Genomic DNA, 21,663 nt, shown 5'->3' with positions numbered 1-21,663 from the left:
TCTGAAGAGGACAGAGGACGGCCAGACGACGTTATTCTGAAGAGGACAGACGACGTTATTCTGAAGAGGACAGAGGAAGGCCAGACGACGTTACTCTGAAGAGGACAGAGGACGGCCAGACGACGTTATTCTGAAGAGGACAGAGGACGGCCAGACGACGTTATTCTGAAGAGGACAGAGGACGGCCAGACGACGTTATGATGAAGTTTTTAGGGGTCTACATTGGTTATGAGAAGTGTCTGATGAAGGGTTTAGGGGTCTCTACTACACTACATTGGTTATGAGAAGTGTCTGATGAAGGGTTTTAGGGGTCTCTACTACACTACATTGGTTATGAGAAGTGTCTGATGATAGCTCGTCTGTCTGTCTGTCTGTCTGTCTGTCTGTCTGTCTGTCTGTCTGTCTGTCTGTCTGTCTGTCTGTCTGTCTGTCTGTCTGTCTGTCTGTCTGTCTGTCTGTCTGTCTGTCTGTCTGTCTGTCTGTCTGTCTGTCTGTCTGTCTGTCTGTCTGTCTGTCTGTCTGTCTGTCTGTCTGTCTGTCTGTCTCTGATTCAGCCTGCAGTCTCAAAATGCTTTCAGGGGTTTTTGAACTTTCTTAACCCAGCTAAGGGGGCATCAACTAGTACCGACTCACCGCTGCATCCCAAATGTCACCCTATTCCCTATATAGTGCACTACTTTAGACCAGAGCCATATTCCCTATATAGTGCACTACTTTTGACCAGAGCCATATTCCCTATATAGTGCACTACTTTAGACCAGAGCCCTATTCCCTATATAGTACACTACTTTAGACCAGAGCCCTATTCCCTATATAGTGCACTACTATAGACCAGAGCCCTATTCCCTATATAGTGCACTACTTTAGACCAGAGCCATATTCCCTATATAGTGCACTACTTTTGACCAGAGCCATATTCCCTATATAGTGCACTACTTTAGACCAGAGCCCTATTCCCTATATAGTACACTACTTTAGACCAGAGCCCTATTTCCTATATAGTGCACTACTATAGACCAGAGCCCTATTCCCTATATAGTGCACTACTATAGACCAGGGCCCTATTCCCTATATAGTGCACTACTATAGACCAGGGCCCTCTTCCCTATATAGTACACTACTTTAGACCAGAGCCCTATTCCCTATATAGTGCACTACTATAGACCAGAGCCCTATTCCCTATATAGTGCACTACTATAGACCAGAGCCCTATTCCCTATATAGTACACTACTATAGACCAGAGCCCTATTCCCTATATAGTACACTACTTTAGACCAGAGCCTTATTCCCTATATAGTACACTACTATAGACAGGGCCCTATTCCCTATATAGTGTACTACTATAGACCAGAGCCCTATTCCCTATATATGGTATAAGGGGCAGACAGATGTGGGATCTGATCCTATACAATGGAGAACAGAGGTATTGATCCTATATAATGGAGAACAGAGGTATTGATCCTATATAATGGAGAACAGAGGTATTGATCCTATATAATGGAGAACAGAGGTAGAGTTATGGTATTGATCCTATATAATGGAGAACAGAGGTAGTTATGGTATCGATCCTATATAATGGAGAACAGAGGTAGAGTTATGGTATTGATCCTATATAATGGAGAACAGAGGTAGTTATGGTATTGATCCTATATAATGGAGAACAGAGGTAGTTATGGTATTGATCCTATATAACGGAGAACAGAGGTAGAGTTATGGTATTGATCCTATATAATGGAGAACAGAGGTAGAGTTATGGTATTGATTCTATATAATGGAGAACAGAGGTAGAGTTATGGTATTGATTCTATATAATGGAGAACAGAGGTAGTTATGGTATTGATCCTATATAACGGAGAACAGAGGTAGAGTTATGGTATTGATCCTATATAATGGAGAACAGAGGTAGAGTTATGGTATTGATCCTATATAATGGAGAACAGAGGTAGAGTTATGGTATTGATTCCTATATAATGGAGAACAGAGGTAGTTATGGTATTGATCCTATATAACGGAGAACAGAGGTAGAGTTATGGTATTGATCCTATATAATGGAGAACAGAGGTAGTTATGGTATTGATCCTATATAACAGAGGTAGAGTTATGGAGAACAGAGGTATTGATCCTATATAACGGAGAACAGAGTATTGTAAGAGTTATGGTATTGATCCTATATAATGGAGAACAGAGGTAGAGTTATGGTATTGATCCTATATAATGGAGAACAGAGGTAGAGTTATGGTATTGATCCTATATAATGGAGAACAGAGGTAGAGTTATGGTATTGATCCTATATAATGGAGAACAGAGGTAGAGTTATGGTATTGATCCTATATAATGGAGAACAGAGGTAGAGATATGGTATTGATCCTATATAATGGAGAACAGAGGTAGATCCTATATAATGGAGTATGGTATTGATCCTATATAATGGAGAACAGAGGTAGAGTTATGGTATTGATCCTATATAATGGAGAACAGAGGTAGAGTTATGGTATTGATCCTATATAATGGAGAACAGATCCTATATAATGGAGTAGGTATTGTATAATGGAGAACAGAGGTAGAGTTATGGTATTGATCCTATATAATGGAGAACAGAGGTAGAGTTATGGTATTGATCCTATATAATGGAGAACAGAGGTAGAGTTATGGTATTGATCCTATATAATGGAGAACAGAGGTAGAGTTATGGTATTGATCCTATATAATGGAGAACAGAGTATTGTAGAGGTATGGTATTGATCCTATATAATGGAGAACAGAGGTAGAGTTATGGTATTGATCCTATATAATGGAGAACAGAGAGGTAGAGTTATGGTATTGATCCTATATAATGGAGAACAGAGGTAGAGTTAGTATTGATCCTATATAATGGAGAACAGAGGTAGAGTTATGGTATTGATCCTATATAATGGAGAACAGAGGTAGTTATGGTATTGATCCTATATAATGGAGAACAGAGGTAGAGTTATGGTATTGATCCTATATAATGGAGAACAGAGGTATTGATCCTATATAATGGAGAACAGAGGTAGAGTTATGGTATTGATCCTATATAATGGAGAACAGAGGTATTGATCCTATATAATGGAGAACAGAGGTAGAGTTATGGTATTGATCCTATATAATGGAGAACAGAGGTAGAGTTATGGTATTGATCCTATATAATGGAGAACAGAGGTAGAGTTATGGTATTGATCCTATATAATGGAGAACAGAGGTAGAGTTATGGTATTGATCCTATATAATGGAGAACAGAGGTAGAGTATGGTATGGAGAACAGAGGTAGAGGTATGGTATTGATCCTATATAATGGAGAACAGAGGTATTGATCCTATATAATCCTATATAATGGAGAACAGAGGTATATTGATCCTATATAATGGAGAACAGAGGTAGTATGGTATTGATCCTATATAATGGAGAACAGAGGTAGAGTTATGGTATTGATCCTATATAATGGAGAACAGAGGTAGTATAATGGAGAACAGAGGTAGGTTATTGATCCTATATAATGGAGAACAGAGGTAGAGGTATGGTATTGATCCTATATAATGGAGAACAGAGGTAGAGGTATGGTATTGATCCTATATAACGGAGAACAGAGGTATTGATCCTATATAATGGAGAACAGAGGTAGAGGTATGGTATTGATCCTATATAATGGAGAACAGAGGTAGAGGTATGGTATTGATCCTATATAATGGAGAACTAGTTATGGTATTGATCCTATATAATGGAGAACAGAGGTATTGATCCTATATAATGGAGAACAGAGGTAGATCCTATATAATGGAGAACAGATAGGTATTGATCCTATATAATGGAGAACAGAGGTATTGATCCTATATAATGGAGAACAGAGGTAGAGTTATGGTATTGATCCTATATAATGGAGAACAGAGGTATTGATCCTATATAATGGAGAACAGAGGTAGAGTTATGGTATTGATCCTATATAAAGGAGAACAGAGGTATTGATCCTATATAAAGGAGAACAGAGGTAGAGTTATGGTATTGATCCTATATAATGGAGAACAGAGGTATTGATCCTATATAATGGAGAACAGAGGTATTGATCCTATACAACAGAGAACAGAGGTAGAGTTATGGTATTGATCCTATATAATGGAGAACAGAGGTAGAGTTATGGTATTGATCCTATATAATGGAGAACAGAGGTATTGATCCTATATAATGGAGAACAGAGGTATTGATCCTATATAATGGAGAACAGAGGTAGAGTTATGGTATTGATCCTATATAATGGAGAACAGAGGTAGAGTTATGGTATTGATCCTATATAATGGAGAACAGAGGTAGAGATATGGTATTGATCCTATATAATGGAGAACAGAGGTAGAGTTATGGTATTGATCCTATATAATGGAGAACAGAGGTAGTTATGGTATTGATCCTATATAATGCAGAACAGAGGTAGAGTTATGGTATTGATCCTATATAATGGAGAACAGAGGTAGAGTTATGGTATTGATCCTATATAATGGAGAACAGAGGTAGAGTTATGGTATTGATCCTATATAACGGAGAACAGAGGTAGAGTAATGGTATTGATCCTATATAATGGAGAACAGAGGTATTGATCCTATATAATGGAGAACAGAGGTAGAGTTATGGTATTGATCCTATATAATGGAGAACAGAGGTATTGATCCTATATAATGGAGAACAGAGGTAGAGTTATGGTATTGATCCTATATAATGGAGAACAGAGGTAGATATGGTATTGATCCTATATAATGGAGAACAGAGGTATTGATCCTATATAATGGAGAACAGAGGTAGAGGTATGGTATTGATCCTATATAATGGAGAACAGAGGTAGAGTTATGGTATTGATCCTATATAATGGAGAACAGAGGTATTGATCCTATATAATGGAGAACAGAGGTAGAGGTATGGTATTGATCCTATATAATGGAGAACAGAGGTATTGATCCTATATAATGGAGAACAGAGGTAGAGATATGGTATTGATCCTATATAAAGGAGAACAGAGGTAGAGTTATGGTATTGATCCTATATAAAGGAGAACAGAGGTAGAGTTATGGTATTGATCCTATATAATGGAGAACAGAGGTAGAGTTATGGTATTGATCCTATATAATGGAGAACAGAGGTAGAGTTATGATATTGATCCTATATAACGGAGAACAGAGGTAGAGATATGGTATTGATCCTATATAAAGGAGAACAGAGGTAGAGGTATGGTATTGATCCTATATAATGGAGAACAGAGGTATTGATCCTATATAATGGAGAACAGAGGTATTGATCCTATACAATGGAGAACAGAGGTAGAGGTATGGTATTGATCCTATATAATGGAGAACAGAGGTAGATATGGTATTGATCCTATATAATGGAGAACAGAGGTAGAGGTATGGTATTGATCCTATATAAAGGAGAACAGAGGTAGAGATCCTATATAATGGAGAACAGAGGTAGAGATATGGTATTGATCCTATATAATGGAGAACAGAGGTAGAGTTATGGTATTGATCCTATATAATGGAGAACAGAGGTAGAGTTATGGTATTGATCCTATATAATGGAGAACAGAGGTAGAGTTATGGTATTGATCCTATATAATGGAGAACAGAGGTAGAGTTATGGTATTGATCCTATATAATGGAGAACAGAGGTAGAGATATGGTATTGATCCTATATAATGGAGAACAGAGGTAGAGTTATGGTATTGATCCTATATAATGGAGAACAGAGGTAGTTATGGTATTGATCCTATATAATGCAGAACAGAGGTAGAGTTATGGTATTGATCCTATATAATGGAGAACAGAGGTAGAGTTATGGTATTGATCCTATATAATGGAGAACAGAGGTAGAGTTATGGTATTGATCCTATATAACGGAGAACAGAGGTAGAGTAATGGTATTGATCCTATATAATGGAGAACAGAGGTATTGATCCTATATAATGGAGAACAGAGGTAGAGTTATGGTATTGATCCTATATAATGGAGAACAGAGGTATTGATCCTATATAATGGAGAACAGAGGTAGAGTTATGGTATTGATCCTATATAATGGAGAACAGAGGTAGATATGGTATTGATCCTATATAATGGAGAACAGAGGTATTGATCCTATATAATGGAGAACAGAGGTAGAGGTATGGTATTGATCCTATATAATGGAGAACAGAGGTAGAGTTATGGTATTGATCCTATATAATGGAGAACAGAGGTATTGATCCTATATAATGGAGAACAGAGGTAGAGGTATGGTATTGATCCTATATAATGGAGAACAGAGGTATTGATCCTATATAATGGAGAACAGAGGTAGAGATATGGTATTGATCCTATATAAAGGAGAACAGAGGTAGAGTTATGGTATTGATCCTATATAATGGAGAACAGAGGTATTGATCCTATATAATGGAGAACAGAGGTAGAGATATGGTATTGATCCTATATAATGGAGAACAGAGGTAGAGTTATGGTATTGATCCTATATAACGGAGAACAGAGGTAGAGTTATGGTATTGATCCTATATAATGGAGAACAGAGGTAGAGTTATGATATTGATCCTATATAACGGAGAACAGAGGTAGAGATATGGTATTGATCCTATATAAAGGAGAACAGAGGTAGAGGTATGGTATTGATCCTATATAATGGAGAACAGAGGTATTGATCCTATATAATGGAGAACAGAGGTATTGATCCTATATAATGGAGAACAGAGGTAGAGGTATGGTATTGATCCTATATAATGGAGAACAGAGGTAGATATGGTATTGATCCTATATAATGGAGAACAGAGGTAGAGGTATGGTATTGATCCTATATAAAGGAGAACAGAGGTAGAGATCCTATATAATGGAGAACAGAGGTAGAGATATGGTATTGATCCTATATAATGGAGAACAGAGGTAGAGTTATGGTATTGATCCTATATAATGGAGAACAGAGGTAGAGTTATGGTATTGATCCTATATAATGGAGAACAGAGGTAGAGTTATGGTATTGATCCTATATAATGGAGAACAGAGGTAGAGATCCTATATAATGGAGAACAGAGGTAGAGTTATGGTATTGATCCTATATAATGGAGAACAGAGGTAGAGTTATGGTATTGATCCTATATAACGGAGAACAGAGGTAGAGTTATGGTATTGATCCTATATAATGGAGAACAGAGGTAGAGTTATGGTATTGATCCTATATAACGGAGAACAGAGGTAGAGATCCTATATAATGGAGAACAGAGGTAGAGTTATGGTATTGATCCTATATAATGGAGAACAGAGGTAGAGTTATGGTATTGATCCTATATAATGGAGAACAGAGGTAGAGTTATGGTATTGATCCTATATAATGGAGAACAGAGGTAGAGTTATGGTATTGATCCTATATAATGGAGAACAGAGGTAGAGTTATGGTATTGATCCTATATAATGGAGAGCAGAGGTAGAGTTATGGTATTGATCCTATATAATGGAGAACAGAGGTAGAGTTATGGTATTGATCCTATATAATGGAGAACAGAGGTAGAGTTATGGTATTGATCCTATATAACGGAGAACAGAGGTAGAGTTATGGTATTGATCCTATATAATGGAGAACAGAGGTAGAGTTATGGTATTGATCCTATATAACGGAGAACAGAGGTAGAGATCCTATATAATGGAGAACAGAGGTAGAGATATGGTATTGATCCTATATAATGGAGAACAGAGGTAGAGTTATGGTATTGATCCTATATAATGGAGAACAGAGGTAGTTATGGTATTGATCCTATATAATGGAGAACAGAGGTAGTTATGGTATTGATCCTATATAATGGAGAACAGAGGTAGAGTTATGGTATTGATCCTATATAACGGAGAACAGAGGTAGAGATCCTATACAACGGAGAACAGAGGTATTGATCCTACATAATGGAGAACAGAGGTAGAGGTATGGTATTGATCCTATATAACGGAGAACAGAGGTAGAGATCCTATACAACGGAGAACAGAGGTATTGATCCTAGTGCGACACAAACACAGAGTTACGCAAACAAACGTACAGTCAATAACACAATAGAAAACAAATAGAACATAAAAATAAAAAAGTCATTATGAAATACACTGGAGCCTATTGAGGGCTTCCTCATCATTGGTCATAGAACACTTCCTGCTTTCATCAACAAACTCTTTTACCACAAATATAATGATTCAGGAAACCTGAAGTCATGCTGAGTACGTTGTCCCTTGAGACAGCATGTAACTGCAACAGATGGAGATGTCAGATATCTAAATGAGCCCTTCTTGTCCCCTGAGACAACACATGGAGATGTCAGATATCTAAATGAGCCCTTCTTGTCCCCTGAGACAACACATGGACATTTCAGATATCTAAATGAGCCCTTCTTGTCCCTTGAGACAACACATGGACATTTCAGATATCTAAATGAGCCCTTCTTGTTCCCTGAGACAACACATGGAGATGTCAGATATCTAAATGACCCCTTCTTGTCCCTTGAGACAGCATGTAACTACAACAGATGGAGATGTCAGATATCTAAATGACCCCTTCTTGTTCCCTGAGACAACACATGTAGATGTCAGATATCTAAATGAGCCCTTCTTGTTCCCTGAGACAACACATGTAGATGTCAGATATCTAAATGAGCCCTTCTTGTCCCCTGAGACAACACATGGAGATGTCAGATAGCCATCTAAATGACCGCTTCTTGTTCCCTGAGTATAGATTGAAATATGTTCTGTCTTTTACACATTCACTTCCTTGTAATCGGGGGAGAAGAAGGATATGACAGAGGACTTACTTTCGTTTTCTCACTATTTTAATTCCTACATTTTTTTTCATGTCGGACTACTGATTTGATTGAATGCCGCAGGAGGACTCTGTTTGAGCATGCGCAGTACCCTGTCAGCATGGAGTTGAGGAAGTTTTGTGCCAGAGGCACCTGAGCGTAAATTGTCTCTTATTCAAACCACTACGGGAACGTTTCTACACACGGTAAGGTTCAAACGTCATTGTTCGTAGAAGGATAATGTCATTGTTCATGTTGTGTTTCGGTCAAAAGAAGTTATAAAACAGTCTCTAACTCAAACGAACGTTGTTTTATCAGCTATCAAGGACTTGTGTCCAGGTGAGTTGAGAATCAATCGCGCGGAATGTTTCCGTCCTTCCGGTCGTCTCGTCCGTTTTACCGGATTTAATAAAGGACGCTTCAGTTCCAGTTCTGGACTCGTCTTGTTTTCTAAATGATTAACAACCTGCAGTAGATATGTTAAACTAAACTGAAACAACAGTAGCAGATGTAATATGATCTGCGTGTGCTGCTTAGGCCACGTGTAGTTATTCTGTTTTATGAGAAAACATTGGAAAACTTTTGCACCGAAGTAAAGTAGGGTTTTATATTCACACATTCATCAGACATTCGCCGAAAAGCCATTTTAATATGTAAAAATCAATAACTAATTCACCTTTAGTCACAGAATCCTTAAGCTGTTTTAGTTTATAAATGTCTAGTATACTTTTACAACTTTTTTTTTGTTCTGAGTAGAAATTCCCGTTGTGACTTGATAGAAATACACACAATCTATAAAATGCCATTTTAAAGCGTTATAAATCAATAACTAATTGGCTGTTTGTCACAGAGATGGTTCCATTTAGCTGCAGATGACAACGAAGGACTTCAACAAAGCCAACATAGAAAATGATTGGAAAAGGGGCCTCTGCTGTTAAATTAGAGACTTATAAATACAATACCGTTGTGCCTTGTAACTACTTTAAAATGCAGAACCGTTGTGCCTTGTAACTACTTTAAAATGCAGAACCGTTGTGCCTTGTAACTACTTTAAAATGCAGAACCGTTGTGCCTTGTAACTACTTTAAAATGCAGAACCGTTGTGCCTTGTAACTACTTTAAAATGCAGAACTGTTGCACTAAAAATACAAACACAAATACAAATATATATACAAAATGGATTTGGCATACAATTTAAGATGGTAAACGTTGTACAGTTTTATGTAAACATTGTCTAATTTCCTATAGAACAAATTGCATTGAAATTAACATTTATTTTAAAGCTAAATGCATATTTTCCCTTTTTTTCTGAGACAATCACTGAATTAGTTATTTATTTCTACATCTTCAAATTCAATATTTGAGCTTTTATGAATTTCTATCAAATCAAAACGGGAATTTTTCCCTTGAAACAAAAGTTGTAAAATTATACTAGACATTTTATAGAATAATCAGACCTAGTTTGATGTTTCTGTGACAAACGGTGAATTAGTTGATTTTTACATTTTTAAATGGCTTTTGGTGAATGACGGTTGAATGACGGTTGAATGACGGTTGAATGTCTGGTGAATGTCTGGTGAATGTCTGGTGAATGTCTGGTGAATGTCTGGTGAATGTCTGGTGAATGTCTGTATGTCTGGTGAATGTCTGGTGAATGTCTGTATGTCTGGTGAATGTCTGTATGTCTGGTGAATGTCTGGTGAATGTCTGTATGTCTGGTGAATGTCTGGTGAATGTCTGTATGTCTGGTGAATGTCTGTATGTCTGGTGAATGTCTGGTGAATGTCTGTATGTCTGGTGAATGTCTGTATGTCTGGTGAATGTCTGTATGTCTGGTGAATGTCTGTATGTCTGGTGAATGTCTGTATGTCTGGTGAATGTCTGTATGTCTGGTGAATGTCTGTATGTCTGGTGAATGTCTGTATGTCTGGTGAATGTCAGTTGAATGTCTGAATGTCTGGTGGATGTCTGGTGAATGTCAGAATGTCTGAATGTCTGGTGAATGTCTGTTGAATGTCTGAATGTCTGGTGAATGTCTGTATGTCTGGTGAATGTCTGTATGTCTGGTGAATGTCTGTATGTCTGGTGAATGTCTGTATGTCTGGTGAATGTCTGTATGTCTGGTGAATGTCAGTTGAATGTCCGGTGAATGACTGGTGAATGACTGTTGAATGTCTGTTGAATGACTGTTGAATGTCTGGTGAATGTCTGTATGTCTGGTGAATGTCTGTATGTCTGGTGAATGTCTGGTGAATGTCTGGTGAATGTCTGTTGAATGTCTGGTGAATGTCTGTTGAATGTCTGGTGAATGTCTGAATGTCTGAATGTCTGGTGAATGTCTGGTGAATGTCTGAATGTCTGTTGAATGTCTGGTGAATGTCTGAATGTCTGGTGAATGTCTGAATGTCTGTTGAATGTCTGTTGAATGTCTGTTGAATGTCTGTTGAATGTCTGGTGAATATCTGTTGAATGTCTGGTGAATGTCTGGTGAATGTCTGGTGAATGTCTGGTGAATGACTGGTGAATGACTGTTGAATGTCTGGTGGATGTCTGGTGAATGTCAGAATGTCTGAATGTCTGGTGAATGTCTGTTGAATGTCTGAATGTCTGGTGAATGTCTGTATGTCTGGTGAATGTCTGTATGTCTGGTGAATGTCTGGTGAATGTCAGAATGTCTGAATGTCTGGTGAATGTCTGTTGAATGTCTGAATGTCTGGTGAATGTCTGTATGTCTGGTGAATGTCTGTATGTCTGGTGAATGTCTGGTGAATGTCTGTATGTCTGGTGAATGTCTGTATGTCTGGTGAATGTCTGTATGTCTGGTGAATGTCTGTATGTCTGGTGAATGTCTGTATGTCTGGTGAATGTCTGTATGTCTGGTGAATGTCTGTATGTCTGGTGAATGTCTGTATGTCTGGTGAATGTCAGTTGAATGTCCGGTGAATGACTGGTGAATGACTGTTGAATGTCTGTTGAATGACTGTTGAATGTCTGGTGAATGTCTGTATGTCTGGTGAATGTCTGTATGTCTGGTGAATGTCTGGTGAATGTCTGTTGAATGTCTGGTGAATGTCTGTTGAATGTCTGGTGAATGTCTGTTGAATGTCTGGTGAATGTCTGGTGAATGTCTGGTGAATGTCTGGTGAATGTCTGAATGTCTGGTGAATGTCTGGTGAATGTCTGAATGTCTGTTGAATGTCTGGTGAATGTCTGAATGTCTGGTGAATGTCTGAATGTCTGTTGAATGTCTGTTGAATGTCTGTTGAATGTCTGTTGAATGTCTGGTGAATATCTGTTGAATGTCTGGTGAATGTCTGGTGAATGTCTGGTGAATGTCTGGTGAATGACTGGTGAATGACTGTTGAATGTCTGGTGGATGTCTGGTGAATGTCAGAATGTCTGAATGTCTGGTGAATGTCTGTTGAATGTCTGAATGTCTGGTGAATGTCTGGTGAATGTCTGGTGAATGTCTGGTGAATGTCTGGTGAATGTCTGTTGAATGTCTGCTGAATGTCTGTTGAATGTCAGAATGTCTGGTGAATGTCTGAATGTCTGGTGAATGTCTGGTGAATGTCTGTTGAATGTCTGGTGAATGTCTGTTGAATGTCAATGTCTGGTGAATGTCTGTTGAATGTCTGGTGAATGTCAGAATGTCTGGTGAATGTCAGAATGTCTGGTGAATGTCTGGTGAATGTCAGAATGTCTGGTGAATGTCAGAATGTCTGGTGAATGTCAGAATGTCTGGTGAATGTCAGAATGTCTGGTGAATGTCAGAATGTCTGGTGAATGTCAGAATGTCTGGTGAATGTCTGAATGACTGTTGAATGTCTGTTGAATGTCTGGTGAATGTCTGTTGAATGTCAGAATGTCTGGTGAATGTCAGAATGTCTGGTGAATGTCTGTTGAATGTCTGGTGAATGTCAGAATGTCTGGTGAATGTCAGAATGTCTGGTGAATGTCTGAATGACTGTTGAATGTCTGGTGAATGTCTGGTGAATGTCTGGTGAATGTCTGGTGAATGTCTGGTGAATGTCTGGTGAATGTCTGGTGAATGTCTGGTGAATGTCTGGTGAATGTCAGAATGTCTGAATGACTGTTGAATGTCTGTTGAATGTCTGGTGAATGTCTGTTGAATGTCAGAATGTCTGGTGAATGTCAGAATGTCTGGTGAATGTCTGTTGAATGTCTGGTGAATGTCAGAATGTCTGGTGAATGTCAGAATGTCTGGTGAATGTCTGAATGACTGTTGAATGTCTGTTGAATGTCTGGTGAATGTCTGTTGAATGTCTGGTGAATGTCTGGTGAATGTCTGGTGAATGTCTGGTGAATGTCTGGTGAATGTCAGAATGTCTGGTGAATGTCTGGTGAATGTCTGGTGAATGTCTGGTGAATGTCTGTTGAATGTCAATGTCTGGTGAATGTCTGTTGAATGTCTGTTGAATGTCTGTTGAATGTCTGTTGAATGTCTGGTGAATGTCTGGTGAATGTCTGGTGAATGTCTGTTGAATGTCTGTTGAATGTCTGTTGAATGTCTGTTGAATGTCTGGTGAATGTCTGGTGAATGTCAGAATGTCTGGTGAATGTCAGAATGTCTGTTGAATGTCTGGTGAATGTCTGGTGAATGTCAGAATGTCTGGTGAATGTCAGAATGTCTGGTGAATGTCAGAATGTCTGGTGAATGTCTGGTGAATGTCAGAATGTCTGGTGAATGTCTGGTGAATGTCTGGTGAATGTCTGGTGAATGTCAGAATGTCTGGTGAATGTCAGAATGTCTGGTGAATGTCTGGTGAATGTCTGGTGAATGTCTGGTGAATGTCAGAATGTCTGGTGAATGTCTGGTGAATGTCTGGTGAATGTCTGGTGAATGTCAGAATGTCTGGTGAATGTCTGGTGAATGTCTGGTGAATGTCAGAATGTCTGGTGAATGTCTGGTGAATGTCTGAATGTCTGGTGAATGTCTGGTGAATGTCTGAATGTCTGGTGAATGTCTGGTGAATGTCTGTTGAATGTCTGGTGAATGTCTGGTGAATGTCTGGTGAATGTCTGGTGAATGTCTGGTGAATGTCTGGTGAATGACTGGTGAATGTCTGGTGAATGTCTGGTGAATGTCTGGTGAATGTCTGGTGAATGTCTGGTGAATGTCAGAACGTGTGAAATACAAAACCAACTTTACCTCGATGACATTTACTGACTTATGTTGCTACTTGGATCAAAAATACCAGGAGTCACACACAGAATGATTTAACATGAAACCCTTTTCCGGCATGCGCTGTAGATTATGAAAAGATGATTCTAGTTTAGTGGGATCATTTCCGTCAGCCCTGTCAACAGGTATTGTATCATTTCTGTACCTTCAGGGATTTGTAACGCACCACTGAGCGGATGTTAAACCTGCCTACAGTTCATTCCAGATCATGTGATATAACCGAAGACGTTGCGTGTCCGTTACAGGGCGGTGCACTTGCCCGTACAAACCGCCGCCACAGTGTTGAACTAACACGTGGACCAGACCGTGTGTTTTTTTTTGTCCAGACGCCAACAGGACACGCAGGTGGACAAAACGGGATTAAACATTGGGTTGTTAATTTACCTGAAATACACAAAGTAGGATTAGTTAGCTTTTCCTACAGCAGGGCTCCTCAAGCCTCTTCCTGGAAAGATACCCTCCTATAGGACAGGGCAGGGCTCCTCAAGCCTCTTCCTGGAGAGATACCCTCCTATAGGACAGGGCAGGGCTCCTCAAGCCTCTTCCTGGAGAGATACCCTCCTATAGGACAGGGCAGGGCTCCTCAAGCCTCTTCCTGGAGAGATACCCTCATATAGGACAGGGCATGGCTCCTCAAGCCTCTTCCTGGAGAGATACCCTCCTATAGGACAGGGCAGGGCTCCTCAAGCCTCTTCCTGGAGAGATACCCTCCTATAGGACAGGGCAGGGCTCCTCAAGCCTCTTCCTGGAGAGATACCCTCATAGGACAGGGCATGGCTCCTCAAGCCTCTTCCTGGAGAGATACCCTCCTATAGGACAGGGCAGGGCTCCTCAAGCCTCTTCCTGGAGAGATACCCTCCTATAGGACAGGGCAGTGCTCCTCAAGCCTCTTCCTGGAGAGATACCCTCCTATAGGACAGGGCAGGGCTCCTCAAGCCTCTTCCTGGAGAGATACCCTCCTATAGGACAGGGCAGGGCTCCTCAAGCCTCTTCCTGGAGAGATACCCTCCTATAGGACAGGGCAGGGCTCCTCAAGCCTCTTCCTGGAGAGATACCCTCCTATAGGACAGGGCAGGGCTCCTCAAGCCTCTTCCTGGAGAGATACCCTCCTATAGGACAGGGCAGGGCTCCTCAAGCCTCTTCCTGAAGAGATACCCTCCTATAGGGCAGGGCTCCCCCTAGTGGTAACGAGACAGTGTTTCAGAGCTGGTGGTAACGAGACTGTGTTTCAGAGCTGGTGGTAACGAGACTGTGTTTCAGAGCTGGTGGTAACGAGACTGTGTTTCAGAGCTGGTGGTAACGAGACTGTGTTTCAGAGCTGGTGGTAACGAGACTGTGTTTCAGAGCTGGTGGTAACGAGACTGTGTTTCAGAGCTGGTGGTAACGAGACAGGGTCTACAGTGTTTCAGAGCTGGTGGTAACGAGACAGGGTTTCAGAGCTGGTGGTAACGAGACAGTGTTTCAGAGCTAGTGGTAACGAGACAGTGTTTCAGAGCTGGTGGTAACGAGACAGTGTTTCAGAGCTGGTGGTAACGAGACAGTGTTTCAGAGCTGGTGGTAACGAGACAGGGTCTACAGTGTTTCAGAGCTGGTGGTAACGAGACAGTGTTTCAGAGCTGGTGGTAACGAGACAGGGTCTACAGTGTTTCAGAGCTGGTGGTAACGAGACAGTGTTTCAGAGCTGGTGGTAACGAGACAGGGTCTACAGTGTTTCAGAGCTGGTGGTAACGAGACAGGGTCTACAGTGTTTCAGAGCTGGTGGTAACGAGACAGGGTCTACAGTGTTTCAGAGCTGGTGGTAACGAGACAGGGTCTACAGTGTTTCAGAGCTGGTGGTAACGAGACAGGGTCTACAGTGTTTCAGAGCTGGTGGTAACGAGACAGGGTCTACAGTGTTTCAGAGCTGGTGGTAACGAGACAGTGTTTCAGAGCTGGTGGTAACGAGACAGGGTCTACAGTGTTTCAGAGCTGGTGGTAATGAGACAGTGTTTCAGAGCTGGTTGTAACGAGACAGTGTTTCAGAGCTGGTGGTAACGAGACAGGGTCTACAGTGTTTCAGAGCTGGTGGTAAGGAGACAGGGTCTACAGGGTTTCAGAGCTGGGTAACGAGACAGGGTCTACAGGGTTTCAGAGCTGGTGGTAACGAGACAGTGTTTCAGAGCTGGTGGTAACGAGAGACAGTGTTTCAGAGCTGGTGGTAACGAGACAGGGTCTACAGGGTTTCAGAGCTGGTGGTAACGAGACAGTGTTTCAGAGCTGGTGGTAACGAGACAGTGTTTCAGAGCTGGTGGTAACGAGACAGTGTTTCAGAGCTGGTGGTAACGAGACAGTGTTTCAGAGCTGGTGGTAACGAGACAGTGTTTCAGAGCTGGTGGTAACGAGAGACAGTGTTTCAGAGCTGGTGGTAACGAGACAGGGTCTACAGTGTTTCAGAGCTGGTGGTAATGAGACAGTGTTTCAGAGCTGGTGGTAACGAGACAGTGTTTCAGAGCTGGTGGTAATGAGACAGGGTTTCAGAGCTGGTGGTAACGAGACAGTGTTTCAGAGCTGGTGGTAACGAGACAGTGTTTCAGCTGGGGTCTACAGTGTTTCAGAGCTGGTGGTAACGAGACAGGGTCTACAGGGTTTCAGAGCTGGTGGTAACGAGAGACAGTGTTTCAGAGCTAGTGGTAATGAGACAGTGTTTCAGAGCTGGTGGTAACGAGACAGTGTTTCAGAGCTGGTGGTAACAGAGACAGTGTTTCAGAGCTGGTGGTAACGAGACAGACAGTGTTTCAGAGCTGGTGGTAACGAGACAGTGTTTCAGAGCTGGTGGTAACGAGACAGGGTCTACAGTGTTTCAGAGCTGGTGGTAATGAGACAGGGTTTCAGAGCTGGTGGTAACGAGACAGTGTTTCAGAGCTGGTGGTAACGAGACAGTGTTTCAGAGCTGGTGGTAACGAGACAGGGTCTACAGTGTTTCAGAGCTGGTGGTAACGAGACAGGGTCTACAGGGTTTCAGAGCTGGTGGTAACGAGACAGTGTTTCAGAGCTAGTGGTAATGAGACAGTGTTTCAGAGCTGGTGGTAACGAGACAGTGTTTCAGAGCTGGTAACGAGACAGGGACAGTGTTTCAGAGCTGGTGGTAACGAGACAGTGTTTCAGAGCTGGTGGTAACGAGACAGTGTTTCAGAGCTGGTGGTAACGAGACAGGGTCTACAGGGTTTCAGAGCTGGTGGTAACGAGACAGGGTCTACAGGGTTTCAGAGCTGGTGGTAACGAGACAGTGTTTCAGAGCTGGTGGTAACGAGACAGTGTTTCAGAGCTGGTGGTAACGAGACAGTGTTTCAGAGCTGGTGGTAACGAGACAGTGTTTCAGAGCTGGTGGTAATGAGACAGTGTTTCAGAGCTAGTGGTAACGAGACAGTGTTTCAGAGCTGGTGGTAACGAGACAGTGTTTCAGAGCTGGTGGTAACGAGACAGGGTCTACAGTGTTTCAGAGCTGGTGGTAACGAGACAGTGTTTCAGAGCTGGTGGTAACGAGACAGGGTCTACAGTGTTTCAGAGCTGGTGGTAACGAGACAGGGTCTACAGTGTTTCAGAGCTGGTGGTAACGAGACAGGGTCTACAGTGTTTCAGAGCTGGTGGTAACGAGACAGTGTTTCAGAGCTGGTGGTAACGAGACAGTGTTTCAGGGTCTACAGTGTTTCAGAGCTGGTGGTAATGAGACAGTGTTTCAGAGCTGGTTGTAACGAGACAGTGTTTCAGAGCTGGTGGTAACGAGACAGGGTCTACAGTGTTTCAGAGCTGGTGGTAAGGAGACAGGGTCTACAGGGTTTCAGAGCTAGTGGTAACGAGACAGGGTCTACAGGGTTTCAGAGCTGGTGGTAACGAGACAGTGTTTCAGAGCTGGTGGTAACGAGACAGTGTTTCAGAGCTGGTGGTAACGAGACAGGGTCTACAGGGTTTCAGAGCTGGTGGTAACGAGAGACAGTGTTTCAGAGCTGGTGGTAACGAGACAGTGTTTCAGAGCTGGTGGTAACGAGACAGTGTTTCAGAGCTGGTGGTAACGAGACAGTGTTTCAGAGCTGGTGGTAACGAGACAGTGTTTCAGAGCTGGTGGTAACGAGACAGTGTTTCAGAGCTGGTGGTAACGAGACAGGGTCTACAGTGTTTCAGAGCTGGTGGTAATGAGACAGTGTTTCAGAGCTGGTGGTAACGAGACAGTGTTTCAGAGCTGGTGGTAATGAGACAGGGTTTCAGAGCTGGTGGTAACGAGACAGTAACGAGACAGTGTTTCAGAGCTGGTGGTAACGAGACAGTGTTTCAGAGCTGGTGGTAACGAGACAGGGTCTACAGTGTTTCAGAGCTGGTGGTAACGAGACAGGGTCTACAGGGTTTCAGAGCTGGTGGTAACGAGACAGTGTTTCAGAGCTAGTGGTAATGAGACAGTGTTTCAGAGCTGGTGGTAACGAGACAGTGTTTCAGAGCTGGTGGTAACGAGACAGTGTTTCAGAGCTGGTGGTAACGAGACAGTGTTTCAGAGCTGGTGGTAACGAGACAGTGTTTCAGAGCTGGTGGTAACGAGACAGGGTCTACAGTGTTTCAGAGCTGGTGGTAATGAGACAGGGTTTCAGAGCTGGTGGTAACGAGACAGTGTTTCAGAGCTGGTGGTAACGAGACAGGGTCTACAGTGTTTCAGAGCTGGTGGTAACGAGACAGGGTCTACAGGGTTTCAGAGCTGGTGGTAACGAGACAGTGTTTCAGAGCTGGTGGTAATGAGACAGTGTTTCAGAGCTGGTGGTAACGAGACAGTGTTTCAGAGCTGGTGGTAACGAGACAGTGTTTCAGAGCTGGTGGTAACGAGACAGGGTCTACAGGGTTTCAGAGCTGGTGGTAACGAGACAGGGTCTACAGGGTTTCAGAGCTGGTGGTAACGAGACAGTGTTTCAGAGCTGGTGGTAACGAGACAGGGTCTACAGGGTTTCAGAGCTGGTGGTAACGAGACAGGGTCTACAGACAGTGTTTCAGAGCTGGTGGTAACGAGACAGTGTTTCAGAGCTGGTGGTAACGAGACAGTGTTTCAGAGCTGGTGGTAACGAGACAGTGTTTCAGAGCTGGTTTGGTAACGAGACAGTGTTTCAGAGCTGGTGGTAGACAGAGACAGTGTTTCAGAGCTGGTGGTAACGAGACAGTGTTTCAGAGCTGGTGGTAATGAGACAGTGTTTCAGAGCTAGTGGTAACGAGACAGTGTTTCAGAGCTGGTGGTAACGAGACAGTGTTTCAGAGCTGGTGGTAACGAGACAGGGTCTACAGTGTTTCAGAGCTGGTGGTAACGAGACAGTGTTTCAGAGCTGGTGGTAACGAGACAGGGTCTACAGTGTTTCAGAGCTGGTGGTAACGAGACAGGGTCTACAGTGTTTCAGAGCTGGTGGTAACGAGACAGGGTCTACAGTGTTTCAGAGCTGGTGGTAACGAGACAGTGTTTCAGAGCTGGTGGTAACGAGACAGGGTCTACAGTGTTTCAGAGCTGGTGGTAATGAGACAGTGTTTCAGAGCTGGTTGTAACGAGACAGTGTTTCAGAGCTGGTGGTAACAGTGTTTCAGACAGGGTCTACAGTGTTTCAGAGCTGGTGGTAAGGAGACAGGGTCTACAGGGTTTCAGAGCTAGTGGTAACGAGACAGGGTCTACAGGGTTTCAGAGCTGGTGGTAACGAGACAGTGTTTCAGAGCTGGTGGTAACGAGACAGTGTTTCAGAGCTGGTGGTAACGAGACAGGGTCTACAGGGTTTCAGAGCTAGTGGTAACGAGACAGTGTTTCAGAGCTGGTGGTAACGAGACAGTGTTTCAGAGCTGGTGGTAACGAGACAGTGTTTCAGAGCTGGTGGTAACGAGACAGTGTTTCAGAGCTGGTGGTAACGAGACAGTGTTTCAGAGCTGGTGGTAACGAGACAGTGTTTCAGAGCTGGTGGTAACGCTGGTGGTAACGAACAGGGTCTACAGTGTTTCAGAGCAGGGTCTGAGACAGTGTTTCAGAGCTGGTGGTAATGAGACAGTGTTTCAGAGCTGGTGGTAACGAGACAGTGTTTCAGAGCTGGTGGTAATGAGACAGGGTTTCAGAGCTGGTGGTAACGAGACAGTGTTTCAGAGCTGGTGGTAACGAGACAGGGTCTACAGTGTTTCAGAGCTGGTGGTAACGAGACAGGGTCTACAGGGTTTCAGAGCTGGTGGTAACGAGACAGTGTTTCAGAGCTAGTGGTAATGAGACAGTGTTTCAGAGCTGGTGGTAACGAGACAGTGTTTCAGAGCTGGTGGTAACGAGACAGTGTTTCAGAGCTGGTGGTAACGAGACAGTGTTTCAGAGCTGGTGGTAACGAGACAGTGTTTCAGAGCTGGTGGTAACGAGACAGGGTCTACAGTGTTTCAGAGCTGGTGGTAATGAGACAGGGTTTCAGAGCTGGTGGTAACGAGACAGTGTTTCAGAGCTGGTGGTAGACAGTGTTTCAGACAGGGTAACGAGACAGTACAGTATTTCAGAGCTGGTGGTAACGAGACAGGGTTTCAGAGCTGGTGGTAAGAGACAGTGTTTCAGAGCTGGTGGTAATGAGACAGTGTTTCAGAGCTGGTGGTAATGAGACAGTGTTTCAGAGCTGGTGGTAACGAGACAGTGTTTCAGAGCTGGTGGTAACGAGACAGTGTTTCAGAGCTGGTGGTAACGAGACAGGGTCTACAGGGTTTCAGAGCTGGTGGTAACGAGACAGGGTCTACAGGGTTTCAGAGCTGGTGGTAACGAGACAGTGTTTCAGAGCTGGTGGTAACGAGACAGTGTTTCAGAGCTGGTGGTAACGAGACAGTGTTTCAGAGCTGGTGGTAACGAGACAGTGTTTCAGAGCTGGTGGTAACGAGACAGTGTTTCAGAGCTAGTGGTAACGAGACAGTGTTTCAGAGCTGGTGGTAACGAGACAGTGTTTCAGAGCTAGTGATAACGAGACAGGGTGAACAGTGTTTCAGAGCTGGTGGTAATGAGACAGTGTTTACATAATAATGTAATCTGTGTTTTCAGTGTTGACCGTGGAAGTTGAAAGTGAAAACAGCGATGATCTCATCTACTGACCTGGAGCAGCTGGCTGAAATAGGTGAGACACACACACACACACACACACACACACACACACACACACACACACACACACACACACACACACACACACACACACACACACACACACACACACACACACACACACACACACACACACACACACACACACACACACACACACACACACACACACACACACCCTACTATTTAATAAGTGAGATTGTAACACTATTCATCCTATCCATGAAACACATGAAATGTACATGGTCTTTCTACCTTCTCTTCCTCTATAGCGTACTGGGTCAGTGGTGTTCTCTCTAAAGCGTACTGGGTCAGTGGTGTTCTCTCTAAAGCGTACTGGGTCAGTGGTGTTCTCTCTAAAGCGTACTGGGTCAGTGGTGTTCTCTCTAAAGCGTACTGGGTCAGTGGTTTTAGATGTTCTCTCTAAACCGAACTGGGTCAGTGGTGTTCTCTCTAAAGCGTACTGGGTCAGTGGTTTTAGATGTTCTCTCTAAACCGAACTGGGTCAGTGGTGTTCTCTCTAAAGCGTACTGGGTCAGTGGTGTTCT

General features: G+C 42.5%; 1 protein-coding gene across 2 annotated transcripts in view; it reads left to right on the top strand.

Moving 5' to 3' along the window:
- LOC124018993 (rho GTPase-activating protein 8-like) overlaps nt 1-21,663 on the top strand; it is a 47,862-nt gene that overhangs the window by 6,672 nt on the left and 19,527 nt on the right. The window contains exons 1-2 of one of the 2 annotated variants that reach the window (XM_046334315.1): nt 8,820-9,013; nt 21,056-21,128. In XM_046334315.1, coding sequence (XP_046190271.1) covers nt 21,089-21,128 — 40 coding nt within the window. In that variant the 5' untranslated portion in view covers nt 8,820-9,013; nt 21,056-21,088. Of the gene's footprint in view, nt 1-8,819; nt 9,014-21,055; nt 21,129-21,663 lie in introns of those variants that run through there. The other variant, XM_046334316.1, reaches the window with a different exon arrangement.

Source organism: Oncorhynchus gorbuscha, unplaced genomic scaffold (genome assembly GCF_021184085.1).
Source record: "Oncorhynchus gorbuscha isolate QuinsamMale2020 ecotype Even-year unplaced genomic scaffold, OgorEven_v1.0 Un_scaffold_595, whole genome shotgun sequence".
Taxonomy (NCBI): Eukaryota; Metazoa; Chordata; class Actinopteri; order Salmoniformes; family Salmonidae; genus Oncorhynchus; species Oncorhynchus gorbuscha.
The sequence above is the reverse complement of the archived record's forward strand: the minus strand, read 5'-3'. Positions and strand labels throughout refer to the sequence as shown.